General features: G+C 38.5%; 1 protein-coding gene across 3 annotated transcripts; it reads left to right on the top strand.

Annotated features, from left to right (window-relative positions):
- Positions 1–2,207: 2,207 nt before the first annotated feature.
- Positions 2,208–17,305, top strand: LOC121731343 (peptidyl-prolyl cis-trans isomerase G-like). 3 transcript variants are annotated; one of them, XM_042120739.1, is made up of 14 exons: positions 2,208–2,492; positions 3,533–3,622; positions 4,061–4,183; positions 5,009–5,179; positions 5,696–5,820; positions 7,091–7,206; positions 8,192–8,342; positions 8,826–8,914; positions 9,538–9,640; positions 10,064–10,195; positions 12,280–12,360; positions 14,739–14,867; positions 15,580–15,698; positions 15,817–17,305. In XM_042120739.1, exons 1-14 carry the CDS (start codon positions 2,478–2,480, stop codon positions 17,184–17,186), a joined length of 2,814 nt encoding a protein of 937 aa, XP_041976673.1. In that variant the 5' UTR covers positions 2,208–2,477; the 3' UTR covers positions 17,187–17,305. The 3 variants fall into 3 exon arrangements, with proteins under 3 accessions (XP_041976673.1, XP_041976674.1, XP_041976675.1); XM_042120740.1 differs by lacking the exon at positions 12,280–12,360; XM_042120741.1 differs by lacking the exons at positions 2,208–2,492; positions 3,533–3,622; positions 4,061–4,183 and adding an exon at positions 4,194–4,471.
- The last annotated feature ends 1,596 nt before the right edge of the window (positions 17,306–18,901 follow it).

Below are 18,901 nucleotides of genomic sequence, written 5' to 3'. Positions count from 1 at the left end.
AACTGCTCAATATTTTTTTAAACTGATCATAATAACATCTCAAATATTTAAATAACCGCTCCAAAAATTAGTTCCCATATTATAATAAACGTAATTATCTTAAAACGTATATAAACTACATAATAGAACAAAAGTTTTGATAAAATTTAAATAGTCTAATTCAGCTACTCCACAGAATTCACATTTGTATAAGCTACTGTAATTTAACGAAATTATAAATAGTTTCTTTTAAACACATTAACTTATAAGTAGGGAATTATATCGTAAAAGAAACACGAGCACGAATATATTTTGTTCGTAATTTATTTATTTGACAACTACTTTGCTACATATCCACCAATAGGTGGATGAATTTGTGTACGAATTCGGACATCTACCGGTCCCTAGCATTTGTATGACTCGAGCGAACTTTACACGAAATATTTCGAGTGTGAAGTTTTGAGAATACACAAACTATTAGCAACAAATTATATCGTGCAGGAAACCGGTCTCGAACGCTTCAACTCCCAAGTGGCCACATGTGGTGTACGAATTCGGACATCTATAATGTTCGGGCCACACTAACGAGAAACGCCGTTAATTATCGCGTTGATTCTAAAACATGTTATAGCATTATCGCCTTTACATACCACTAATTAAAGGCGATAATGCTATAACATGTTTTAGAATTAACGCGATAATTAACGGCGATTCTCGTTAGTGTGGCCCGAACATAACCGGTCCCACTCGTTCGACTCGAGCGATCTTTGCACGAAATATTTTGAATGTGAAGTTTTGAATTCGGTATTTTAATCGAAGATGAAATTTTCTCACATCCTGAGAATTGGGCCCCAGGTGCGCGTGGTCTATGGTGGTTGCATACTAAGGTATCTATGACTATCTCGATGGCAGCCGCGGCCTGGCCGATGCGGCCGCCTGGCCGCTGCGGCTCGGCTGCTAGTGCGCGCCCGGCCCGCGCCGCCACGCCACTCGCTAGACAGATTGAAGCGAGACGGCAGACAGTTATTGTACTAATGAACGCTAAACGCAATGCATAAGGTTGAAATTAGGTTGTTTTCCAGAACAGTAGGCAAATAATATCTCGCTCGCTCGCGGCTCGGCCGCCTATTATCGAAGTAACTTACTTCTCCGAAGTAATGTCAAATGTGTGCCTTACGCTCTGGAGTTAAGGTTGAATTTATTATGTTCAATTTTGGTGACATTGGTGACCCTGTCGTGGTAATGATGATGATGATGATGATGAATGTAATTTGCATAGTAGCATATGCTTTCAGTTCTTAAAACAGCGCCGAAACCCCCAATCTTGTATCTATAAGAAATCCGGAGTTCTCTTAGTATCTTCGGAACCATAGTATACCTCGTTGCAAAATCTTGCGTTTTGGTAGCATACGCTTAAAATGCTTCTCATAAAACCAAAATCACCATATGTTTCCATATAAATTTCGAGGAGTTCCCTCGATTACTCATGGTTCCCATCATCAGGTCACCACTTTTGTGAAAATGGGACCAAATTGGAGTGAAAGCTAATACAACAACACAAAAATTTATAAAAAAAACGCAGCCGAACATATAACCTCCTCGTTTTTTGGAAGTCGGTTAAAAATTAAAAAGCTCACGGGTTCGAATTCCGCCGAGGGAACAAAAAGTTTTCAAAGTTCCTGGGTCATGGATGTGTATTAAGTATGTGTATCATATAATAAAAATCTTAAATACCGTATAATATATTGTATTTAAATATAAAAGTATTTTAAATATATTTCCGTTGTTTGGTACCCGTAATACAAGTCCTTCAGGTACTTAGCACGGGGCCAGACTGACGTGGTGTGAAGCGTCCATAGATATTATTATTATTATTATTACATATGTATGTATATATATATATATATATATATATATATATATATATATATATATATATATATATATATATATATATATATATATATATATATATTCAACTCGAGTGGGTTCGAGTTACGAATTCCGCCCAACTCGAGTTAACTCGAGTTAGCTAGTGACTCGCACAGAAAAATAAAACCGTGACTCATAGAGTATACATTATAGCAAGCTATAGAGTGCTTAAGCCGTGACTCGACTCTCGAGTTAGTTGTCAATGTTGTCATCACTAGCTTGCTACAATTAAATCTGTATTCTGTGGTCAATGCCTCAATGAAATATATACTAGTAATCTGTGCTCAATGGTCATCACTAGCATCAGCCGACATCTTGTTTTTAAAATGGCGGTATCACGTTTGCGATTTCTTCTGTAGTATATTTTGTAAAATGTGGTAAAATAAGTCAAATATGGGTAATTTTAATGTGCAAGTTATCCTTGATTAATAAGTGACGTAGATCGCTACTAAATTATAATATTCAATAGTGCGTAAGTGGAGACTGGAGTGAACGGTGAACCCCTTTTATAGGGGTTTCATTAGCGGGATTTTATTTCGTTGTATTGATTTTTATACGCTTCAACCATGATGATGTACACGGTAAGTTATCGGTTTAATTGATTGTTAATTGATTTTAAGTTAAATAGTTTTGCACATTTAGTTATTTCAATTTCGCAGTTTTGACGTCGTTTAATAACCTGCATAAAAGTTATTTAAGTTTAATGATGTATGTACTGCAAACGTTTACATGCAGTGGTAATGTTTGGAATTAGCCAAAACCGCTATATTCCAAACTGCAACATCTCTGCCAGAGTCCATCCTAAAATAATACCTACTTGCTCCATAAGTCCATGACAAACAAATTTCGGTGTGTTACTGAACTATGCCAAAGTCAGTGCGATAAAATGATTAGCCAACGTCACCCAAGAAGCCATATTCTGCTATATTTAACCAACAATAATATAATATTATTGTTGGATAAATATAGCAGCATCAGCCCAGTCCGTAACTTGTCTAACAACAGTATTTTCATGTAACATCAATAAGTTACTGAATTCACTGTCCAGGATTGCTTAGTGAGGGCAGGATTTACTAATATGTTATCACAGATCATATTAAATAGTCATTGTATAATTTCAAATTTAATAATATAACATTTTATAATATCTATGGACGCTTCACACCACGTTAGTCTGGCCCCGTGCTAAGTACCTGAAGAACTTGTGTTACGGGTACCAGACAACGGAAATATATTTAATACTTTTATACTATACATATATTTAAGATTTTTATTATATAATATACATCCATGACCCAGGAACTTTGAAAACTTTTTGTTCCGACGGCAGGATTCAAACCCGCGACCCCCGGCTTGAGCTACCGACAACCCACCCACTGCCTCAGAGGTCGTCAAATAGTATATAATAATAACAAAATGAAATTACACAACATGAATACCAGCCAGATCAGATGTTGTTTGATGTTGATAGAAGTTTATAAGCTTTCAATTTGCTTCAATCACCCAGGTCCAAACCACAGTCATAAAATTTTGAATCACCGCATGATTTGGAACATGCTTATACATTTTGACAAAGTAGCTACTTTGTCAAACATTCATATAACAAGTCATTTTTTATTAGGGAACCAGCACGGAGCAAGACACCCGGTTCAGCGACAAGGAGAAGAAGCTGATGAAGCAAATGAAGTTTGGTGATTGTCTCACTCAACAGGTATACAACATACTATTGTTTTCAAGTGGTGGGTGGTAGTCATAGTACAGTAGACCCTCGCTAATCCGGCCCCTGGATAGTCCGGCACTCCTTGTAATCCGACATACCTATCACTTGTTAATTTAGGTATCAGAGAATTTGCTTCTCTGATACCTAAATCAATTTCCTTGGTGGTACATTAACTTCATTTTGGTCAATCTTTATTTAGGTACGTAATGCAAAATTTAAAACTACACTTCCAGACATAAAAGCTTTGTACTCAAGGCTACTGGCATATCGAAAATTGCTTACATGCTTTTATTTTGATCATATTATGCTTTGCCAGATGATGAGAGCTAGAATAGGAATCTGTGTTTCATATAGGCATATAAGGCTTTCTGAAAATGAAAAGGGATCAAATGCTGTAAATGAATTAACAACTTATTGTGTGCCATTCAGGTGGACATGTCCAAGGTGAAGCTGAATGTGCTGAAGCCCTGGATCACGCAGAAAATCACCGAGATTCTGAAGATGGAAGACGACGTAGTCATCGACTACGTGAACAATCAGCTAGAAGAGAAGGTGACCATTTTAACTATTTTCCTGCATCTTTAAACTCTTGTAATCATTGCAGTTTCTTTCTCAGTTGAATCATTTACGATTCGTGACGTTTGTAGCTGTTATCGTACATGATAACTTTGGCATGTTAAAGAAACTGCAATTGAAGTATGTTTTAATGTATATTGATTGGCTATGGCTATTTTTATGGTCCCCACCGGTTAGCGCGCCGCCGCCGCCCCGCCGCCGCCGCCTGCGCCCGCCGCCGCGGACCCGCTCCACTCTTTCGGAGGCCATTAGCATTCTCAATCGGTATTTACGGGGATTAAATACTTAAATGCTATATAAATGATACGCTGAAGGATTACATAACAGTAGCTCGGAGGGCGTTCAGAGCGATTTGACTCGCGGTACGGAAGCGTCATTTAGGCTTTGCGGTCAGCATAATGTGGTCGTTCGCAACACCCTTACAGATTCAAGAGAGAAGAGCGTTGCGCGGTCCGACGCGGCATCGCGGCGGTAGCGGTATTCGAGCGACGTAGCCGGCTGCGAGCGACGCGCGCCCGCCCCCGCCCGCCGCCCCGCAGCGCACCGAAACCATCGCTACTGATCTCATGTACAATGTACACCGTAACGGCTTCCCTACCCGAGTCATCTCTATATTGCAGCACAATAGCATGGACGATACAACTCTTAACGCCTCTCAGAGTAATTTTTGTATCGCCATAAATGCGAGAACTAAAGAAGTTGAATAACATGTGGGATTGGATGTGAGTTAGAGGTACATTGGACTGTAGACGTGATACTGATTGATGTTTTTTTCTTCTTTCCCGCTCCGTATCCCCTCAGTTCCCTTGTCCAAAGAAGATGCAGATCAATCTGACGGGGTTCCTGAACGGGAAGAACGCGCGGCTGTTTATGGGTGAGCTGTGGGAGCTGTTGCTGAGTGCGCAGGCCAGCGAGAACGGCATCCCGGAGTCCTTCACGCAGCAAAAGAAGGAGGAAATAAAGAAACGCATGGTAAGTCCTTTGTCCATTGCCATCAGAGTGATCATCTGTACCATCAGAGTGATTGATTTACAGGCAAATAGTGAATCTAGATTATACAATTGGTTAGAGCGACCGCAGACTTACAATTTCAAGTTGGCCAGCTAAATTGCATAGTATACCAATAGCTCGCATATTGCATCCAACTAAATTGTATAACTAAATAATTCGACACCAATCGTATCAGAACCGCGATTCCCTTCCGACTACCCACAGTTAAAATTTTGTTCAATTAAATTGTGAAACTACCCAATACGTATGTTCAAGTTGAAATTGTATATCTGTGGTGACCCTTAGGTTATGTTAATCGACAGATCACAACTACATTTTAACACTTGACATAAACCGAATTACGTACGTCTTCTATTTCTTCGCTTATTACTTATTTATTCTCTTATTGCACTATGTTTTCAGTTTACAGTAAAATGCAAATTTTTATGTGAAATTTTATTAAATGTTAAACTCTGTCACAGTCAATATTGTAAACAGGAGGAGCAGCAGAAGGACAAGGATCGGCGTCGGTCGCGATCGCGGTCGCGGTCGCGCCGTCGCTCGCGGGACCGACGTCGGTCGCGCTCCAGGGATCGATCCAGGGACCGCTCAACTGATAGAAAGTAAGGATTTTGTTGCTTAAAATGTATCATCGACTGCAAATATTCGCTGGTTTAATGAATATACAGGGTGTAACAAAAATAAGTGATAATACTTTAGGGTGTGTACGTGTTCCCTGTAGAGAGTTCACTGTGAAAGTAGCAGCGCTGAAAGACCAAAAAATTTTTTCACTTTTGTATGGGGAAACTCGTGACGCTCGGACCCTTGCCCATACAAAAGTGAAAAATTTTTTTGGTCTTTCAGCGCTGCTACTTTCACAGTGAACTCTCTACAAGGAACACGTACACACCCTAAAGTATTATCACTTATTTTTGTTACACCCTGTATAATCATTAAATAGAGATAAATTAATATATTACGCTTTTTATACAATGTTTAGGCCAGGTTCACAACACGGCACAATCCTGCATGTTCTTTTTGCAGTAAGTATATTAATATGTCTTAAGGCGGGGATTAATCTCAATCCAAAACGATAACCTTGCACACAACCAAAGACCAAGTGTATACGCATCGCAATAAGATTCATTTTAGCGGGGCTGATCTTCTGTATTTTTCATGTTTTTTTTAAATATCTTTGGAAATAAATATTAAGAAACAAAATTGTTCGGTTCAGAAGATTTTAATATAGATTTACTAAGAATTTATACGCCAAAGTATTATGTTTTATTAAAATGTTTATGGTTTAAGGTATTTTAAATATTGTGCTTTATATCTCATATTTTTACATTTTTGTTATTATATTGGAACTAGGTAAACCGGGAGTCACGGAATAACATATTGGGGTTTATCCTCGCCTTAACAAATAAATTGTGGCGCATACTATGTAAACCATTCACACGTCGATTGTACTGCTCTATTTGTTGCAGTACAATCGGTGTATGAACTTTAAGATGTATACTGCAAAAACGTCCAAGATTGTGCCGTTTGAACCTACTCTAAGCCTGCAAAGCAAGGTCGGCTGCGTTCATAGTCATTAGTAAAATTACCTATAGACTCATATATTTCACTCACCCTAGAATAAATTGCCGTCTTGTTTTCACAGGTTTAATATTTTCCAAGTAAAACCAATATCAAGTGATAGATCAATATAATTTACTAATGTTTTGTTATTCATTATTTTATTTTATAATTTATTGTGCATAGGAAACATTTCAATATTACAGTTTACACAGAAAGGCGACACAAAGGATCTGCTTATTTCTAAAATTTTTGCAATTTCGTCTGTGGCATGTTTTAGTTTAGATTTCCAGAAAATTAACTTGTTCATTATAGACATCGCAACGGTGGCAGCCCTCGTCGGTCCAGAAGACGCAGCAGCAGGGACAAGAGAAGCCGCAGCCCGTCGAAGACGTCACATGTGGACGAGATTAAACTACCGGAAACTAAAGGTGAGATATAAAACACTTACAACTTCATTAAAGTTAAGTTAAAATATAAATAAGTATTCCTGAGTTATGACCATTAGTTTTTAAAGTGTCAGTTAAGTGATAAGTATAGTTAAGTGTCAAATATACACATAAGACCCAATTTCACCAACCTCTGTTTGTTAAATCCTAACAAGGCATTACTTAACGGACCTTGGAAAATTAAACAGACTGTTAAAATACTTATATCCCACAGTAAAAATTTACGAACGAAAAACGAGTGAATAACATTCAATTTGTTCGTTCTTGTTATAAGGCGACGAAATTGCAATGTACAAGTTTAATACGACATGTTGGCTGCAATGTGTCATTTTCACCTTATTCGTATAATACGTCATCTGGTAGATAATGCGACCAAATTAAAATATCTCTGATCGCATACATTTGTTACACTACAATAGTTATTTTTAATTTACCAGGTTAGTAATTATGATCTGTCAAAGCTGAAAACATGAATCATGATACAAACTTTTATTTACTTATTTCGGTTTGGTAATTTTGATACAAGTCAGTGTATTTGCAATGTCAAGGAAAATCCGAGGGCTGAATTTTTGACAAAATGAAAAGAAATAATTATGCATAACATGAAAAATAATAAATAATATGTAAGGATGTGGCGAAGCATGGTGGAAACACTCAAAAGTCAAAACAGATTCTTTTATTGATATTGGATATTGTCATTGACAGTTTTTGTTTTGACTATTTTATCGGTCTGTTATATATTTAACGGACCTCCCCAGCAGGAATTAAAATTTAACACCGTGTTAGGCGATTTGACATGACATTAGCGTATGGTGGAACGCTCGATAGCTCTAACAGGCCGTTAACTGATTTAACAAGCCATTATTTATTTAACATTGCTTGATGAAACTGGGTCTTAATATGTTAAAAGTATGTTAATCTTTCAACTTGTAATATGAATACATTGTAATAGATGTGTTTTCTACAGAAAATGGAAAATCTCCCGAAAAAGATGTGGAGGAAGTGAAAGAAAATAAGCCGGAGGTGGAGAATGAAGTGAAGCAGGAGGCACCAGACAACTCCGTTAAGGAAGAGGACAAAGTTAAAGAAGCAAAGTCACGATCTGCTTCGCCGGCAAAGTATGATTACTTCTTATAAAATTACTGGATGACGCCCACAACTCCGTTGCGCCAAAAATAAGTTTATCGCGCGGGAACCGTACATTTTTCCGGGTTAAAAACTATCCCGGGACTCAAAGAGACACTTCGAGTCATAACAAATTTCAGTTCTGCGGGTTGGGCATGAAGTACCTCTTCAGACAGACAGACACACTTTAGCATTTATTAAACTAGTAAGGAAGTCAGGATTTAAATAATTGAGATAATGTTTTTTTTAAATTCCTTGGTGTTAAAATAGCGATCAAATATTGTTTTTGAAGTCATTCAATTATGTAAAATTTCTTTTGGCAAATAAAAGAAGCCATTTTTCACTCTTTCTATAAAAAATTCGCCTTTTAATGTGTGTGTTGGAAAAAAGGCATATGACAAGCCTAGTTCAGTTTTATGTTAAACAAAATATATATTATTTTGTTAGATTCTGTACCTTATGTATGTTGTATCAAGGTCTACAACGGAGAAGGAGGCGGCAGACAGCAAGCCGGCTGAGAAGCGTCACTCGTCCAGCGAGCGGCGCTCGTCTTCTGCGTCGTCCCGTAAGTATTTTAAATTAAAAAAAAGCTTTCTATGTGTATTTCCATATTTTTAATATTATATTTTATGATCGTAAATTGGTGCTTATCTAGCTTTTCGGATACTAAGGGCCAACCCACACGTACCACAACCACACCACGTCGCAACGACAAAATGCCGTCAAGCAGTGGTTACGTGTGTATGGTGTCGCTGCAGCATTTTGTAGTTGCGTTGTGGTATCGACATAATGTCGACAGGGTTGCGTTATCGCCAGTAGTTGCGATGTGGTTACGTACGAAAGTGGTCGGCCACTAGTTCGCTTGTGGTTGCGATGTGGTCGGTATCACACAAGTCGACCACTACTACGACTACAAAATGTGGTACATGTGAATAGTCCAGTTCATTTACAATACGAAATATACGCCCGACCACGTGGTGTGGTTGTCGTGTGATTGTGGTTGTCGTGTGGTTGTGGTACGTGTGGGTTGGCCCTAAATGATGCTCAGTGTAAAGCTTAATGTTGTTTTAGAATTAACTACAACTTATTTACGTACCAGTTATGAGTTGACACAATTCTCAATTATAAAACTTTTTAATAACTAACATAAAGATAAAGCAATAATTGTTTTTTATATTACTTTCACAGGTGGTAGTGTGAAGAAGAGGTCGTCCCACAAGAAACGTCACTACCGCTCGAACCGCGACTCGTCTGGCAGCGCCAGTCCTAGAAGGAGCTCGCGCAGAGAGAGGTAACTTGAGTCGTCTATGGCCTTTCGCCCTATTTATGTTGTTTTTTATGTAATTAATTGTTAACTTACTTACCGAGTTTACAATACCTCTTAATGTACTTTAAATATTTATTGGGCTATGTTGTATTCGAATCCAAATAGAGGAACATATTTGTCTATGCGTCGTTTGACTATGAAAAAAGTATAACTTGTGCACTCTCAAACTTTGGCCTTTATTCTTGAAATAAGATAGCATACCAAATAATACTCAGTCTTAAATAACGCCTATCGATGTTTCTGTATCTGCGTGACATACCAATGTTTTCCTGACAACATCTGATATGAGTATAATAGATTATGTGGGTCAAGCGTATTTCCACATCATATATAGCAAAACAGGGTTTGTCGGATCATCTAATAAATATAAATAAATGAAAAATACAGGAGCAAGTCCCGTCGTCGCAGCAGCCGGCGGAGGTCGCTGGACCGCCGCGACCGCGAGAGAGAACGCGAGCGGGAAAGGGAAAGAGAGAGGGAGAGAGAACGAAGACGCAGGGAGAGGGAGAGACGGGAGAGGTACGTAGTTTTGTCTCTGTCATTTAATGTGGATTAGAAAGAGAGCAGCCGGCGTAGGTCACTCTACCCCTGGCAACCGGGAGAGGGAACGAGAGAGGACGACGATGCAGGGAGAGGGAAGAGAGGGAGAGGTATATATTTGTCTCTGTCACTTGATATAGAGTAGAAGAAGATAGCGATAAGCGCGATAATTTAATCAAAATCGGCCCTAAGAATAGTAAGTAATATTAGACTAATGTAAAAGCACTAATGGCAGACGCTTTAAGGAAACATGGAACATTTGAATGTTGTAAAATATATATTTATTAAAATAAAAGATTGATATCTTTTTCCATGTCTTCAGTAACTCTTACAAAATAAAACTATTATCTTATATCTTTAAACGAGCAATTCTTGTATATATATTATATATACATAAATTATTAAATATATGTATATAAATATATTTATATACTTACATATAAATCAATAGAAATTACAAAAAATCAAATAAATGTATTCAAAACTTACGTGCAAAATTTCGCATTCCTTAACCTATTTGCTAAGAAACTGCCGAGCGCGTGTTGACGCGGTCACATTTTTTACGAAAACTGATCCCATTTTAAAATTTTGTTCCCGAAGGCGTCCCTAATATATTTTTTCACGTCAACAGATAGCTTGAGAAGCTTATAAAATTTATAGTGTTGGGAAAAAATTAGAATAATTCTTATTTTTATGGTATTTTTGTCGTAAGTGTCATCTATTAGTTCCGAGTCTACCGTTAGTGCTTTTACCTTACTTTTTTGGGGAAACACGCGAGCTGAATCTGCGCTCGCAGAAGACGACGCGCCCTTAAATCCGAAAATGTTATGAAATATAAACGGAATCGTTTGAAAATGTGCATTATGTTGTTTGCAAGCTTATTATTGTTTTGTGCCTGTCTTTTATTATTTAACACTTTTTTCAGACTTTAATTTAAAGTATACGTTTTTTTATTTTATAGTTTATTATGTAGCCCGCAATTTCGTGCAGCCGAATTTTTCACCGTTAATTTTCTGAAAAATAAAACTAAGTTATATCCTTTCCTGGGATACTTAGTATTGAGACACAAAATTTATCTAAACCTGTTCAGCGGTTTAGTATACACTATACAGTTGGGTTAAAAGACAGACTAGACAAAGTTATCTATCTATATCTGATCATTATTTATTAATACTTGATTACCCGCAGAACTTCGTATTATTTCCCTCTTAATATAGACCTTCCCTGGACTTCCAGGAACATTTCAAAACTAAAATTATTGTCCAAATCGGTTCACCCGTTCTCGAGTTTTAGGGAGACTAACAAATTATAGAAGATAGATGACGCCCGCAACTCCGTTGCGCCAAAACTCGTTTATCGCATGGGGGCGTACATTTTTCCGGAACAAAAAGTATCCTATGTCCTTTCCCAGAACTCAAAGTATCTCCATGCCAAATTTCAGCAAAAGTGGTTCAGCGGTTTGGGCGTGAAGAGGTAACAGACAGACAGACACACTTTCGCATTTATAATATTAGTATGGATTTTTTTTAAACGGGCAAAAGGCCCACCACACATTCCCACCACTGCAACTCCTGTGTCGCCAGGATCAATAGTGGAAACCAACCACGGAAACCCTTTGATATGATCTCAGGGATGCCCGAAGGACAAGCTAAATCTGTCTTGGGACCCGCAACGAAATGAATCAGAAGAAAGGTCGGAGGAGTAGGAGATATATTAGTATGGATAGATGATGTCTGCAATTCCGTTGCGCCAAAATTCGTTTGTCGCGCGGGAACCGTGCATTTGTCTGGGATAAAAAATATCCTATGTCCTTTCCCGGGACTCGAAAGTATCTCCATACTAAATTTAAGCAAAATCGGCTTAGTGATTTGGGCGTGAAGAGGATTAATAGACAGACAGACAGATACTTGCGCATTTATAATATTATTATGGATAGATTAGTGGAATGCGTTTAAAGATTATTATTGATATTCAATGTGTCCGATAGACAGAAAGACTTTCGCATTTATAATAATAGTATGGATTACGTTTGAAGATAATTGATACGAGTAAATTTAAACCAGGTCGCGCGAACGTCGCCGATCGCTCGAGAGGCGCACTACTAGACGCTCGCGGTCGCGCTCTCGACGGCGTTCAAGAGACAGGTAATTTGTTGTTAATCTCAGTTGCTGTTGTGTTTCATCCGCATTTGTATAGTATTTATGTTTATTTATTCATAATATTAATGAGATGACTATGAAAAAGTCTCTCCATAAAATGATCACCACTGTTATGGTAATACAATACTAAGCGACTTTTCTATTATAGTATGACCAACATTGTATAACTATAAAGTATAAATGCTTACCAAACTAACCGCCGTACTCAGAGACATTTAATTATGATTAAGCTTAAATTTAATGAAGAGTTTGACAGATAATGTATGGGGCTTATGCACTGACCTCTATAATACACTGGACAGGCTATGCCGTACAAAATGACAGCTATTTCTTATGCCGATTTGAAGCGCCGCGGTGAGCGTACTGTGAACTAATTTATATAGAAAACAAGCTGTTGCCCGCGACTTCGTCCGCGTGGACTTCAGTTTATAGCGCGCAGTGTGAATAAAATTGGTGTCAAAAGCTTTTTAAAACCCTGGTACCCCTTAAATCAAAATACCCAAAACAGCCGTGTAGTGTGCACATAATATGTTTTTTTTTTAATTAAACTTTTTTATACCTTTTAAAGCTTATTTAGCGTTACACAACTTAGCTGCATAATGCATTACACAACTTTAGCTTTGCCCAATAGCCAATACCCATAGGCCATAAACTATTTAGTATTTATTATAGGTACGTGAGTTATTTAATAACATGTATAACAATCGAAAGAATCGAAATATTAACTCGATATGGTACCACCTCTTATAGAAATACATATGAGCAAGCGATAGCGCGGTCTAGGCGACTCTTGGCGCCATCTGTTCCAGTTTTTGGAACTAACTTAATTTGAACAAATTTACGCATAAACACCCCCTTACAACCCCTTTTTCCAGTAAGAAATAGCCTATGTCCTTTCTCAGGCTTTAGACTATCTGTGTACAAAATTTCATTACAATCGGTTCAGTAGTTTTGGCGCTGTTGTTTTTGAATTTGATATCTAATCTAAGTTGGTAGGTGAGTTCTTAGTTAATACTTAATAACGTGTATAACAATCGAAAGAATCGAAAACCCCCAGCTTAACATGGTACCACCTCTTATAGAAATACGCATGAGCAAGCAATAGCGCGATCTAGGGGACTCTTGGTGCCATCTATTTTGAGTTTTTGGAACTAACTTAATTTGACCAAATTTACGCATTTTCACCCCCTTACAACCCCCTTTTCCAGTTAAAAAGTAGCCTATGTCCTTTCTCAGGCTTTAGACTATCTGTGTACAAAATTTCATTACAATCGGTTCAGTAGTTTTGGCGTGAAAGCGAGACAGACAGACAGAGATACTTTCGCATTTATAATATTAAGTATAGAACGTGTATAACAATCGAAAAAATCGAAAATCAAGCTTGACATGGTACCACCTCTTATAGAAATTCGTCTGAGCAAGCAATAGCGCGATCTAGGGGACTCTTGGCGCCATCTATTTTGAGTTTTTGGAACTAACTTAATTTGACCAAATTTACGCATTTTCACCCCCTTACAACCCCCTTTTCCAGTTAAAAAGTAGCCTATGTCCTTTCTCAGGCTTTAGACTATCTGAGTACAAAATTTCATTACAATCGGTTCAGTAGTTTTGGCGTGAAAGCGAGACAGATAGACAGACAGACAGACAGAGATACTTTCGCATTTATAATATTAGTATAGATGACAACCGCCATTTGCAAAATAGTAGTTCCAAGTACACTCACTACTGCTTTCACATAGCAGTCAGCGCCAATATGGCGACTTTCAAATAGGCATATTTTATTGATAGCGATCGCCTGTCCACTGTGGACAGGCGATCGCTATTGATTTAAGACCACTGACCTCTATAATACACTGGAGTGTATTATAGAGGTCAGTGGGCTTATGTCAAAATTTTGAATTAATTACATATAAGTAATTAATGTTCCACTGAGTGCGGCAGTTAGTCGCACATATTATTGGGTGGAATTCATTAAATGTGTTTTAACACACATATTGTTTGATGGAATTCATTAAATAGAATTATCTAATGAATTCCATTTTATACATTTCATGTTGTTGTAAGGGAAATCGGGATAATTTAGACATTCAGTATAAATCAAGTTAATGCTTTATAAGCCTGCTATCACTACTAACAAAAATACTCGCAGCTTCGGCGTTAACTTCAAACTTACAACCGTACTCAGAGACTAAAATGAATTAGTTAATTGTAATTAAATGAAGATTTTGACCATAAGCTCCATGCATTATCTGTCAAACTCGTCATTAAATTGAAGTTTAATCACCATTAAATGTATCTGAGTGCGGCCGTTACCTGCTATATAAACTTACCCTTAACAAACAACCCTTATCTGCATCTTACAGGTCACGCGACCGCCGCCGCTCCCGCTCCCGCCGCCGCTCTCGCTCGCGCCGTCGCTCCGGCCGCCGCTCGCGCGATCGTCGCTCGCGGGACAGGCGATCCCGGGACAGACGGTCACGGGACAGATCCGGGTATGACAGAACTACTGATTATTTTTTTATCTCGCCAATTTTGATACTGGCTAATCCTCTAAGGAGGCTACTTTTACAGAGGAACTACTGATTGCTAACTACAATATAATATATCATAACTACAATATAATATATTATACGTGGGAGAGCCATGCTTCAGCACGAATGGGCCGGCTTGACCGGATAAATACCACGTTCTCACAGAAAACCGGCGTGAAACAGCGCTTGCGCTGTGTTTCGCCGAGTGAGTGAGTTTACCGGAGGCCCAATCCCCTGACCCCTTGCCTACCCTCAACTATTCCCTTCCCTTCTCTACCCTCCCCTATTACCCTATTCCCTCTTAAAAGGCCGGCAACGCACTTGCAGCTCTTCTGATGCTGCGAGTGTCCATGGGCGACGGAAGTTGCTTTCCATCAGGTGACCCGTTTGCTCGTTTGCCCCCTTATTTCATAAAAAAAAAAACAGAAGGAGCAACACATTGTTCCGTTACCGAGTAGTGCCGTTTAGCTCTTAGAATGTCACACATAGGTCAAATTTTACTCCGTTTTACCGTTAACGAGCGACAGTCTGGGCTATTATAACTTTTCTATGAAATTCAGATCTACATTCAACTTCAAGTCTGTGATAAGTGGAATTTTGTTAAATAAACTGTCTATCGAATTTGCAGTAGGGTCTTGTCTAGAGTTGCATATTGAAATTCCTGATTTTATAGGGATAAGAAGTCAAGAGAGCGCACAAAGGATAGGAGATCCAGGGACAGGAAGTCTCGTGATAGAAGATCCATCGATCTGAAGGAGCGTCTAGAAAAATCCGTGTCCATCCCACGGAAAGGTAAATCGTCTTACTACACTGTAATTTATGTTAAAATAAATTTTTTGGATGACTGATTTAGTGCCTCATGTCTTTAAAAAAATAATTTAATAAATAAAATATGTATCTTGTTTTACAGAAAATCTGGACAAGCTAAGAAAGAAGTCTCCAGATAGTGTATCAATTGTGCATGAACAGTCTAAAGATCATGCATCGAGTTCTAGTCGAGAGTCGTCGGTCGCTAATGAGAAACCCGCCGTCGAAAACAACAGCCAAGAGAAAAATGCAAACTCATCTGACGACGAGGAGCGCGAAGATTTCGTCCCCATACCCACTCTCCGTGAGTATTCTAAGAGTCTGTCCCGAACGCCGTCACCTTTCCTGAGAAAACACGAGATGGAAAATAACAAAAAGTCAGACAGATCCGCCGATGAAGCCTCGGGAAAAGAAATTCACGACGAGGAGGCGGCTAAAACTCAGGAAACTAAGAAAAGTAAACGCAAGGGACGCCAATCGGTGTCCGAAAGTGATAGCAGCGAGGAGGTCGCCAAGTCCAAGAGCAAAACCAAAGTCAAACGCAAGGAAAAGGTCTCCTCTAAGAAGACAAAGAAACCGAAAAAGGAAAGCTCGTCTAGCGACAGCGATTCCGAGGACTCGTCCACTAGCGACTCCGAGGAAGATCGGAAAAAGAAAAGCAAGAAGAATGCCAAAAAGAAGTTATCGAAAAAGTCTAGGAAGAAGAGGTCCCGTTCCTCGAGCTCGGAATCCAGCTCCGAGGAGGAAGTTAAGCACAAGAGTTCTAAATCTAAACAAAAGAACATTCCAGATGAATCCGATACTGACAAAAAATCTAAAAAGCGTACTAAAGATGTTAGTCAGGAACGCGCGAGGGTCGAAAAAGGCGACGCTAAACCTGGCAAATCTAAGAAACCTCAGTCTAACTCCGAAGATTCGCACGACAGCTCGGAGAGCGAGGAAAAGCCAGCTAAGAAAAAGGCGAAGCACGATTCTACGTCGTCCGAGAAGGAAATCAAACGTAAAAAAGTAGAATCAGTTAAAGACAAAATCGCTTCACCCGAAGGTGTAAAAGGTAGGAAAACTGACGAGAAAGTAACTAAAACGAAGCATGTTGAGGAATCTAAAACAAAAGTGCGAGAGGACGGCGACAAGAAAGCGAAGAAACGCGAGAAGGACGATTCTTCCTCGGATTCGGATCAGGTATCGAAGAAGAAAGCTAGAAAGAAGGTTTCCGAAAGCGAGTCGGACTCCGATAGCGATGAGCCCAAGAAGTCGAAAAAGGCTAAGAAGCATAAGAAACATTCTAAAAAGCATAAGAAGCACAAGAAGCATAAGAAGTCATCCAAGAAGAAGGATGATTCCTCCGATAGCGAGGAAAATGAAGACGAAGAAGAGGAAACTAAAGTCAATAACGAGGACTTGGAGAAGAAACTTCGAGAAAGAGCGTTAAAGTCGATGAAGAAGCAAACTAGTGCGTCTGGGTCAGACTAACGCCGCCGTAGATAAGTCTAGATGTATGACATTTTACGCTGTGTAACAAAATTTTAATGAGATAGCAAACATGATTTTAAGGTGTATGCCCTTGTTAGAAATAAATTTTAATGACAAATGCATTTTTTTAATATCCTTTTATTGACCTTGATTTGTTTTTATTGTTAACTGGAATTTTAAAAAGGATTTATTGTTCTCGGTAGTTAAAATTTTCTGTTTCTTTAATACAACAAGAGTATTATAGAAACAGAATTATTCCAGTAAAAATCATCTAGAAAGTGAGCCAAACCTACGCGACCAAACCGACTGCGAAGCGGGAGCGTCTGCAACGCGGGACGTTCGCGTCGACAGAGCGGGAATAATCTACGGTTTCGCACCGTAGTCGCGCAGGGTGTGCACACAATTCGCGTTGCAGACGCTCCCGTCCCGCGTTACTGCGTAGGTTTGGCCTAAACCTAAGGTTTGTTAACCCCCCGACAAAAAAGAGGGGTGTTATAAGTTTGATGTGTCTGTCTGTCGGTCTGTCTGTCTGTCTGTCTGTCTGTCTGTCTGTTTGTGGCATAGTAGCATCCAAACGGGTGGACCGATTTTGATCTAGTTTTTTTTTGTTTGAAGCTGACTTCATTGTGAGTGTTCGTAGCTATAGTTCATCATCATCAGCCTGCTCCGTGCTGAAAAATCGCGGTTCATCTGGTTCGTGAAGGGCCGATTAGCAACTTGCAGTCGTTTGGTGGGCTTTATTGCATTCTAGTTCGTGACATTTATGAATATTTACACATTACTGGAAAGTTGACCTGGTGCTGCATCACTCTGCATTCTCTGCATCACCAGGTAATCAATAGGATACCCAACTCCTCACCAACTTAGAGCAACGGTTTCGTGTTTGGGCTCATTTGAATTGCGACAACTAGTAAGACGTAGATAACCAATAAATTTTTGCATCCAGCGTCACCTGAATTCTATAGGAGCCGAGCTCCATATGAACTCAAAGTGGAGGTTTCATGTTTGGACTCATATTGACGGCCTCATCCAAAAGGACATTCGTAGATGGTATTCATTGGGATATAATATGATCCTGTTGATAGGAATTATTCTGCACTATAACCAACACAAGTTTAAAAAACATGAAATAAAATTAAATTAAGAAATTTAAAAGAAAACCCCGCCGAATAACTTTAAAAAGTAATGAAATAATATATTTTACTGACTTGAAGTTTCAATAATTCCTAAGTGTAAAGTGATATTTTAGTCCATAATTATTGTTATCAAGGTGTGTCGGGGGACCGCTAATGTAGATGTTTGATTTCACATAACATTATAGTTTAAGGGTCAGTTCACAGCGAACCGAATCGAGACAATCAGTGACATGGCGATACAAAATGCAAACGACACTGTTGGCGGTCCCCCGACCCACCGTGACAACAATTATGGACTAAAATATACTTTACACTTAGGAATTATTTAAACTTAAAGTCAGTAAAATATATTATTTCATTACTTTTTAAAGTTATTTGGCGGGTTTTTTTTAAATTTCTTAATTTAATTTTATTCGAGGTTAAAAGAATAATTTAAATTAAGATACAATCAAGATACAATTAAAATAATTCTAAAGGGACAGTAGGTTTGTTCGCATACATAAGAACAACAGTGTAAGCAATTTTTTATTTCATAAGTCAACACTTTTTTGGATTAAATATTTTAAATTAAAGGACAGA

This window comes from Aricia agestis, chromosome 10 (genome assembly GCF_905147365.1).
Source record: "Aricia agestis chromosome 10, ilAriAges1.1, whole genome shotgun sequence".
NCBI classification, from domain to species: domain Eukaryota; kingdom Metazoa; phylum Arthropoda; class Insecta; order Lepidoptera; family Lycaenidae; genus Aricia; species Aricia agestis.
Note: the sequence above shows the minus strand (reverse complement) of the source record. Positions and strands in the feature narration are given on the sequence as shown.